We start from the raw sequence: 10,930 nt of genomic DNA, 5'->3' as shown, positions 1-10,930 counted from the left end.
CTGTAGTAGTGTATTCTCCTGGCATGCTCGTGACGTGGGAGAGAGCGACGGGGAGATGGTGATCACTGAGAGACAGAAGTGCTCCATCAGAGGGAACGGCTCGGAATCCCCAGAAATAGCTGGAAGTTGTGGCGAAGGAAAAGGACATATTTGTATGACATATGAGCAGCATGTGATCCACACAGTCTCATGATGTTGGAATGCATGTGCATGTCTCTGCAGACAGATGATGAAACGTATGTATTTCGGACCTCCGCGGCTACGTGGGGGCAGAAAGTTTCATTTGAGCAGCAGCTTCAGAATCCGCCAAGGAGGTCATGTTCGGTTTGTCTGTCAGCAGGATTACTGAAACAATACTGACCTGATATTCGTCAAACTTCGTAGAAGGCTATAGCATGGACCAAGAACCCCTGAAGTTTAGGAGTGGGTCTGAGTGACGGGGAGGATACACGCATTATGTTTCACTTGGGCGTTTAGCCTTGGCGGAGGTCTGTGCTCTCCCAGAGCCGTTCTATTTTATTATTGTGCCGACAACTACAATATGTTTATTGTTGTGTAAACTGTGACTGTTTTGGAAAATATTTCAATTACAATAGTGACGTCACTATGTTTCCATATCTCTCCTTTAATATGGTTTGTAAAATGTCAGAATAATTAGTGGTACTGAAGCAAAATTATGCTCTAATGTTGGACATGTTAACTCGATGTGGTCTTGTGTCACTTCAGACTGTTACAGGTGTGTGTCCCGTCTTCCTGTTACCTGCTGGAAGTCTCACGTAATGATCCGTCCGAGCCGCTCTGCCGGATGAACAGCAGGTATTTAATGATCCGAGCCTGGACCACCATCTGGACGGCCCGCGCCCCGCCCTGAAACATACACACACCTGACCAGGTGAGGCTTACACTAAAACTTAGAAAGCTGCACCATAGTGGAAAAAACTGACATTACCAAAATAAATTCTATGATTTGATTTTTATTTGGAATTTAAAAGTCTCAGGACACCCAAATCTCAGAGGACAGCACTTCTGAAACCACTTAACTTCAAAGTCAATATTTTAATATTCAATATTCAGGTTGTTCCATACGGAGATCCGAGAATAGAAAAAATATTTTCTATTTTACTTTAACATGAGGAACACATAATGCTTTCTCTTGTGTGGACAGTTCATATATTCTAGGGCCCTTTTGTGAATTATATCAAACACATTGTTAAGTTTCAGTTGTTTAGGTAACTATCCAACACGCTTCAGTTCTACTAGTCCAATATGTCAATATGTTTGTGAATGTCCACTACACCACTGGTTCCCTTTTCTATCAGGATATTTCACATTCTATTCAGTACATATCAATAAGAGGGCAGAACAACTGATAAACTACAATTAACACAAACAGTGAACGTAATAACTGCAGGAAGTTTGTGTAACATGAATTTTGAGCAGATTATTTCCTGTGAATATTGCATCAGATATGTTTTCCTCGTATTTCAGGAACTTTGAAAACCGTGTTCTTTTTTAACAATCATAAATAATAAGACAGATTCAGTGTTTTTTTTCTCGTTGTTCTGTCAGCTCTTTGGTTGTTTTAACTTTTCCAATGTTTAGCAGAAAGGGAATTTAAAGCTTGTGTTCAGGTTTATATCTTAAATAATAATGCAAACTGTAAAAATAATAATTTAGTTTTCTTCACAGAAATTATGAGTTTTAGATTAGTTTGTAGCTGCAGGAAGGTTGATGAGGGTGCGAAGGTTTCATCCGCAGATGAAAGTTTCCACCTGCGCACTGGACCCTTTTCCCACAGCCCTGGTAAAATCCAACATTTGTGCTCTAAGCCCCCTGATCACCAAAGTCATCAACCACTCGCTCCAGACTGGTCATGTCCCATCTTCTCTAAAAACTGCCGTCATCAGACCTCTTCTCAAAAAACCCACTTTAGACCCGGATGTCCTCACAAACTACAGGCCCATTTCCAACCTGCCATTTTTATCAAAGGTTTTGGAAAAAGTATTTGCAGCCCAGCTTCAGGACCATCTCAAAGCCAACTGCCTCTTTGAGAAATTCCAGTCCAGTTTCCGTTCCGCCCACAGCACCGAAACAGCCGTTACCGCAATTTTACAAGCGCATCAGACAAGAACTATGGTGGCCTTCAGGTAAAATTGCTGAAGTTCTCTATAGCTCGGTGTATTCAGAGCTACTGTGGAAACATGGCGGACTCTACTGTATGTAGATATGAAGGACTCATGCTAAGCTAGCGGAAACACAGCCATACTTAGTTTTAGGGGATTATACACTAATTAAAACATAGTTATGAAATGTTTTCCTTTTGTTGAAGCAGGAGGCGTTTTGAGTTATTATATTTATCTCATGTTGCGATGTGACTATTGCACATGTGTACATCACCACTTGATGCTGAAGCGACACATCGTGCAGGCTGTTAGCATGATGGTCAAATCTGTGGTTGGTTTGAGAATTTGAGGCGGAGAGACACAGTAGAAAGTAGTATTGATGTTGTACTATAAGTATTTTCTGTGTATATATCAGCCGGTGTTGCTCACCCGGTCCGTCTCCAGAGCGTAGGAAACCTCAGAGTTTGGCTCTCTAAACTGAAAGAAAGATTTCCTCCACTCGTAGTTGAAGACGTGAAACGTCCCACCAAACAAAATCCTCCTCAGGCTCTGAACATGAAAACAAGCAGAAAAATATTATTATACTATTATATTATTACCTACAGTAGATGGCAGTTTGGAGTACCAGCAGGAGGCTGAGTAATTTAATGTTGTAGACGTGTTTTAGACACCTAAACCTACACTATATTTACAATATTCTCAGCTCTTTACCTTGCTGTCAGACAGCCCTTACTGGCGGGGAACTGAAGCTGTTATATGTGCTCTCTCCAAAGACACTAGACTTCATTGACAAAAACTGTAATTTTACCTCTCAGAACACGGGAGGTGCTTATTGTGAGACTTTGGACAGAAAATCTGTCTCTCTGCCTGCCTGTCGGTCTTCCTTTCTCACCTCCGTCAGCTGAGGGGTTACCGGGATTCCTCCGAGGCCCGGGGAGATGATCAGGTTCCTGGGGATGGAGCAGAGCTGAGGGAGTGTCCTGCAGGGCGGAGGAGCCTCCTCCTGCTCCTCCTCCTTCCTCCCCATATCCTGCAACCTCTAATGGAGGGGAACACCTTACAACCAGCCATCTGCACTGCACGTTATTAATGAGTGAATAAATGTGTTCACGTTGTTTAAGAAGAAAGAAAAGTAGACTCAGGTCTGTGCTGATTAAAGAGACTCAAACCTGAGGTGTGGCGACTGACCAGCATCAATGTATTAGTTACATTATTATTATCATTAATGTTATTATTATTATAATTAAATGTAATAATATTATTGTGACTATTATTATGATTATTATTACTATTATTACTAATATTGTCATTATGAATATATATATATATATATATATATATATACTGTTATTATTATTATCATTAGTATTACTATTATTATTAATAATGTTATTGTTATTATTACTGTTATTATTATTATTATTACTATTACTATTACTATAAATACTAACAATAGTTATAAAAGTAAAGACTCACATCAGGGTTCTTGTTGACTTCCTGTTGAAGCAGCTCGATGTAGTCCAGCCTGCAGCCTGTCATCCCAAACTAACTTCTAACTGACTAACTAACTAACTAACTAACTAACTAACTGACTACTAACTAACTGACTACTAACTATCTACTAACTAACTTTTAACCAACTAAATTTGAACTAACTAACTACTAACTAACTACTAACTAACTACTAACTAACTACTAACTAACTACTAACTAACTACTAACTAACTACTAACTAACTAACTAACTACTTACTTACTTACTTACTTACTTACTTACTTACTTACTTACTAACTAACTAACTAACTGCTGACTAAACTAAGACTAACTAAGTACTAACTAACTAACTGACTACTAACTAACTGACTAATAACTATCTACTAACTAACTTTTAACCAACTAACTTTGAACTAACTACTAACTAACGGCTAACTAACTACTAACTAACTAACTAACTACTTACTTACTAACTAACTGCTGACTAAACTACTAAGTACTAAAAAACTATTAAGTAATTACAAACCAAGTACTAAGTAACTACAAACTAATTACTAACTAACTAACTAACCACTAACACTAACACTAACTATGTACACACTAACTACCTACCAACTAATTAACTAACTAACTAACTAGCTAACTAGCTAACTACTAACTACTAAGTAACTAAGTACTAACAAACTACTAAGTAACTACAAATTAAGTACTAACGCAGAAGCAGTCCTGCAGAAACAGAGTCGATGTTTCTCCTGCTGCAGACACAGGAACAGGGACGTCCATGCTCCTGTAATGTAAACTGTAGTACATGAAACCTGCAGCACCAGCAGAGTCTGAAGCAGCAGGTAGATACATACACCTGTTACTGATACTGTGTGTGTGTGTGTGTGTGTGTGTGTGTGTGTGTGTGTGTGTGTGTGTGTGTGTGTGTGTGTGAAAACTGACCTCAGAGCAGCAGAGGGCAGTCAGACCCAGGGTTATAATGTTTTCTATTTTCAATTAGTTTTCATTTCATTCATAGAGTGTTTGCCAGTTTGAGTTTTTATATATTTAGTTTTAGTTTATACATATTTAGTTTCTATGTATTGAGTTTGAGTTTATATATATTTGATATATATATATATATATATATATATATATATATGTATGTATATATACTATATATAAATAAATAGATAGATAGAAAGATAGATAGGATGTATTGAACTATTGGTAAATATATACTTACATGTTTTCTGTGCAGCCTGTAGAGAAAGTGACAACTAATTATTCATATTTTAATAAGAAAAAACGATCAGTCGGTCGGTCGGTCGGTCAGTCAACTTTCCTCCAGCTCTGCAGGTTAGACACCTCGTCCTGAATCTGCTGTAGCTCCGGTTCCATCTGCACACACACAGACAAACACACACAAACAAACACACACAGACAAACACACACACACACACAGACAAACACAGACAAACACACACACAGACAAACACGCACACACACACAGACAAACACAGACAAACACACACACAGACAAACACACACACACAGACAAACACGCACACACACACAGACAAACACAGACAAACACACACACAGACAAACACATAAACACACAGACAGACAAACAAACAAACACACAAAGACACACACACACACAAACAAACAGACACACACACACACACACAGACAAACACAGACAAACACACACAGACAAACACATAAACACACACACAGACAAACAGACACACAAAGACACACACACACAGACAAACACAGACAAACACACACACAGACAAACACGCACACACACACAGACAAACACAGACAAACACACACACAGACAAACACGCACACACACACAGACAAACACAGACAAACACATACACAGACAAACACATAAACACACACACAGACAAACAGACACACACACACACACACACAGACAAACACAGACAAACACACACACAGACAAACACGCACACACACACAGACAAACACAGACAAACAGACAAACACACACACAGACAAACAGACACACACACACACACAGACAAACACAGACAAACACACACACAGACAAACACACACAGACAAACACATAAACACACACACAGACAAACACACACACAGACAAACACGCACACAGACACAGACAAACACAGACAAACAGACAAACACACACACAGACAAACAGACACACACACACACACACAGACAAACACAGACAAACACACACACAGACAAACACACACAGAAAAACACATAAACACAAACACAGACAAACACAAACACAGACAAACACACACACAGACAAACACGCACACAGACACAGACAAACACAGACAAACAGACAAACACACACACAGACAAACAGACACACACACACACACACACAAACAAACACAGACAAACACACACACAGACAAACACACACAGAAAAACACATAAACACACACACAGACAAACACATAAACACAAACACAGACAAACACACACACAGACAAACACGCACACAGACACAGACAAACACAGACAAACAGACAAACACACACACAGACAAACAGACACACACACACACACACACACAAACAAACACAGACAAACACACACACAGACAAACACACACAGAAAAACACATAAACACACACACAGACAAACACATAAACACAAACACAGACAAACACACACACAGACAAACACGCACACACACACAGACAAACACAGACAAACAGACAAACACACACACAGACAAACAGACACACACACACACACACACAGACAAACACATAAACACACACACAGACAAACACACACAGACAAACACATAAACACACACACAGACAAACACACACAGACAAACACATAAACACACACACAGACAAACACTCACACAGACAGACAGACACACACACAGACAAACAGACAAACACACACAGACAAACACACACACAGACAAACACGCACACACACAGACAAACACAGACAAACACACACACAGACAAACACATAAACACACACACAGACAAACAAACACACAAAGACACACACACACAGACAAACACAGACAAACACACACACACACAAACAAACACACAAAAACACACACACAGACAAACACGCACACACACACAAACAAACACAGACAAACACACACACAGACAAACAGACAAACAGACACACACACACACAGACAAACACACACACACACACACAGACAAACACAGACAAACACATAAACACACTCTCAGACAAACAGACACACACACACACACAGACAAACAAACACACAAAGACACACACACACACACAGACAAACACACATAGACAAACACACACACAGACAAACACGCACACACACACAAACAAACACAGACAAACACACACACAGACAAACAGACACACACACACAGACAAACACGCACACACAGACAAACAGACACACACACACACACAGACAAACACAGACAAACACACACAGACAAACACATAAACACACACACAGACAAACAGACACACAAAGACACACACACACAGACAAACACGCACACACACACAGACAAACACGCACACACACACAGACAAACACAGACAAACACACACACACAGAAAAACACATTAACACACACACAGACAAACAGACACACACACACACACAGACAAACACAGACAAACACACACACAGACAAACACGCACACACACAAAGACAAACACAGACAAACACACACACAGACAAACACGCACACACACACAGACAAACACAGACAAACACACACACAGACAAACACGCACACACACACAGACAAACACAGACAAACACATAAACACACACACAGACAAACAGACACACACACACACGCAGACAAACACAGACAAACACATAAACACACACACAGACAAACAAACACACAAAGACACACACACACAGACAAACAAACACACAAAGACACACACACACACACACACAGACAAACACACACAGACAAACACACACACAGACAAACACGCACATACACACAGACAAACACACACACAGACAAACACACACACAGACAAACACACACACAGACAAACAGACACACACACACAGACAAGCAAACACACAAAGACACAAACACACAAAGACACACACACACAGACAACCAAACACACAAAGACACAAACACACAAAGACACACACACACACACAGAATACATACACATAATATAATTTTAAATTTAAATTCAACACAAAAATCTTTAAATGCTGCAAATGTTAATATAAAGACTACTGTTGATAATAACTTTAAATCTTTTTATGTTCAGTTAAAGGAGAACAATATTTTAAAAACACTTGTTTTAAACAAAATAAACAAAATAATAATTCATATTATTATTATTATTATTATTAGAATTCATTTAAAGTCTAAACTGGTTCTTAAATGTGAAGAAGTTTCTTACCTGCAGCCGATCAGAGTGAAGTTTCACCATACACACACACACCGATACACACACACAGAAACAGATGCACACACACCCACACACATACAAACACACACACAAACACTCACAACACACACCGATACACAGACACATTCACACAGATACACACAAACACACACACTCACACACAGAGACACACGCACGCACGCACACACAAACACACACACACACACACAGAGACACACGCATGCACAACACTCACCCATACACACACACACACACTGATACACACACACACAGACACTCACAACACACACCGATACACAGACACATTCACACACACACACACAGAGTATATATATAAATATATAATAATATTTAATAATTTAACAATTATAACTTGTAAAAGTGTCCACTGAGAGGCCATACAAAATATTAAGTAGAATTAAACGATATCATATAAAACTAATTTTCAGGGTCTTCCCAACAGAAACAAATTAAATAATAATTAATAAAATAAATGTGAAGAATGATACTGAATAAAATAAAAACACCTGATTCTCCTCACACAGCTGTTAACAGACATGTTGTTAATGTTTTACAGCTGCCTTGCAGGTAATTCTGGCCTTTAATTGTCCCGCCGAAGGAGATTAAACCCCCCCCACAGGATGTTCCTGTAAAGGTCCTGATGAGACTCAGTGTCGGTGTCACCACAGGGGGGACAGGAGGACAAGAAGAAACGTCCTGCAGGTGTTTAATGCACGAACACAAAACACACAAAACACACAAACCTCACAAACGTACAAGGGAAGTGAAGTCGGGTTGCTCCAGGTCTGTCCCTGTCGTCCCTTTAAGTCTCTCTGGATAAGTGCGTCCACTAAATGACCTGTAATGTGATGAAGTCACTGAGCATCATCAGGATCTCCTGATTGATCAATTATTATTGAGATTTCCCGCCTTCTTTCTCCGAAAGAGGTATTCGGATTTTTTCAACTATTTCCTAAAATATTCCAAATCCTTTTTTCAAAATATTCAAATCTTCAGACTTGTTCTTCTAAATATTTGGGGAGGGGGAGGCGTGATAAACACATTTTAAAAATTCAGTTTAACTTGTTATTTTCTCTGATGTCCATCCAGAATAAACGTCCAGAAATACTCTTTATGTTTCTCATCATCAGGTAGTTGATGTTATTTTTACCTTTAACTTTGTTGTATATAAATATGAAGAATGAAACATTCTTAAACACTTCATATACAAAACATAAAATACCTACAATATACAAAACTTACAGTAAAGTGTGTGCTGAATTAGATGTATTAAAGACAAAACGCATTCATGTTCAAGTTCATGAACGTTTTTAAATTGCATATTTTTAAAAGAGCTTTTCATGAATCTGTTAATAAAGTCACAGTTTTCTAGTTTTCTTTATTTTCTATGACAATAAAATTAATTTAGCTTCCAACACACGTCTTCTGTCAGTCTAAAAGAAAGTGTTTATTTTACTAACTTTGTGTGTTTGTAGATTTCTCCTAAACTCACCAACAGTTACATTACATAATGCCTCATTTACATATTTAAACATCACATTTCAGAAAACGTGTAATATAAAAGATAATTGTGTTAATGTGAGGACGTTTCATGCTGAAGTTAACGTTTTTACTCTATTCACCTGTGAAGACGACATTTTTCACTTCTTTATAACTAAACGTTGGACCTAAACTGAGCAGAATGAAAATGTTAGCCCTTTCATCACTACATGTTAAACAGTTTCTCTTTGTATGACATATTTTAAAATGGCCGCCGTGTCATCAGTCTTTTGTCCTTTACGGGCTTCCCTCTCCCTCCAGGTCTCAGTACATGAGGTCGGCCGCCCCTCCGCTCAGGTCTGACTCTTTGCTCTCCCGGAAGGGAAACTGGATTCCCGCCAGTCGGATGAGCAGGAAGTTGAGTGCGTGGAGAAGGAAGACAAGGAAGAAAAGCCAGAAGCACCGGTCGTAGCGCTCCGTGTACGTCTGGTAGACGAAGTTCACCTCGTTGAAGTTGGCGATCCGGTTGGACAGATGATTAAAATTCACCTCCGACGCAAACAGGATCATGACCAGACAGCTGCACACACCTGCAGACAGAAAGTCAGCATTAATGACGTTTTATTGCACTTCCATTACTTATAACTCTCATATTCAGGTTGCACTGCCTCCTCCACAGGAGAACTACAGACAGAAACTCGCCCGGTTCCCTCACATTAAGTTTGGAGTTCCCTGACGTTAGGTGGAAACAGCGGGGTAAGGGGAAAGGACTGTTGTCTCGGAGTCAGACTGGCTTCTCTAAGTGTCGTGCCCCCCCCCCACCAGTTTCCTCTCTCCTGCCTCGGACTCTGTTTCTCTAATTGCAGCTATTATCGTCTGTCGGCTTCTATAGTTTGAACACTTCCTCTCCCTCACAGGGAGCTGCTGATATCCCAACATGTTTATTCAGCTTTATTCTGTCTCAGCTCCTCATGTGCAGAATGTTGTGACGTTTGATTGCTCCGTGTACACAGATATCACTTACATTAACTAACGTGATTATACTAAAACGTATCATTTTTAAAATACTATCATTAAAGTAATATAATGTAAAATTAACTTCCCTATTTTTTCAAGAAATAAATATGCAAGATTCTTCATCTGCGGTACATGTAAATATCCGGTCATATTGATGGTTAAACTGTTATTTTTTCTTTTATTAATTTACAAAAAGTTCCTCACAGCAAATGAAGGTCCACAGGTAAAGTCCCATGGGGCCTTGCAGCGTCTCGTACGGTCGGCCAAAGGCGTTGAAGAAGAAGAGGCCAGTGGCCACTGAAGAGAAGAGGATCACCGCACCACAGAAGAAGATGACACTGACGTGGAGGCCGACCTG

At 39.4% G+C, this 10,930-nt stretch overlaps 3 protein-coding genes across 3 annotated transcripts in view; all 3 read right to left on the bottom strand.

Moving 5' to 3' along the window:
- The window catches only part of mindy4b (MINDY family member 4B), a 171,718-nt gene extending 170,857 nt beyond the window's left edge, over positions 1-861 (bottom strand). The window contains exon 1 of the mRNA XM_029446493.1: positions 761-861. Coding sequence (XP_029302353.1) covers positions 761-846 — 86 coding nt within the window. The 5' untranslated portion in view covers positions 847-861. The remainder of the gene's footprint in view (positions 1-760) is intronic.
- Positions 862-2,468: 1,607 nt separating this feature from the next.
- On the bottom strand, positions 2,469-3,662 carry LOC115017707 (inactive ubiquitin carboxyl-terminal hydrolase MINDY-4B-like). Its single transcript, XM_029446388.1, has 3 exons — positions 3,600-3,662; positions 3,016-3,162; positions 2,469-2,672 (listed from the first exon to the last, which is right to left on the bottom strand). The coding sequence occupies exons 1-3, from the start codon at positions 3,660-3,662 to the stop codon at positions 2,535-2,537; spliced, it is 348 nt and encodes a 115-aa protein (XP_029302248.1). The 3' UTR covers positions 2,469-2,534.
- A 5,705-nt stretch (positions 3,663-9,367) lies between these two features.
- The window catches only part of clrn1 (clarin 1), a 3,477-nt gene continuing 1,914 nt past the window's right edge, over positions 9,368-10,930 (bottom strand). Inside the window, exons 2-3 of the mRNA XM_029446387.1 lie at positions 10,777-10,927; positions 9,368-10,145 (exon numbers count right to left, since the gene is read on the bottom strand). Coding sequence (XP_029302247.1) covers positions 9,880-10,145; positions 10,777-10,927 — 417 coding nt within the window. The 3' untranslated portion in view covers positions 9,368-9,879. The remainder of the gene's footprint in view (positions 10,146-10,776; positions 10,928-10,930) is intronic.

Source organism: Cottoperca gobio, chromosome 13 (genome assembly GCF_900634415.1).
Source record: "Cottoperca gobio chromosome 13, fCotGob3.1, whole genome shotgun sequence".
NCBI classification, from domain to species: domain Eukaryota; kingdom Metazoa; phylum Chordata; class Actinopteri; order Perciformes; family Bovichtidae; genus Cottoperca; species Cottoperca gobio.
The sequence above is the reverse complement of the archived record's forward strand: the minus strand, read 5'-3'. Positions and strand labels throughout refer to the sequence as shown.

Coding starts and splice junctions, on each gene's coding strand:
- LOC115017707 (XM_029446388.1), bottom strand. CDS start 3,662: ATGACAGGCTGCAGGCTGGACTACATCGAGCTGCTTCAACAGGAAGTC. Junction 3,163..3,599: donor AAGTCAACAAGAACCCTGAT/GTGAGTCTTTAC, acceptor CCCCTCCATTAG/AGGTTGCAGGATATGGGGAG. Junction 2,673..3,015: donor TAACCCCTCAGCTGACGGAG/GTGAGAAAGGAA, acceptor TTTCATGTTCAG/AGCCTGAGGAGGATTTTGTT.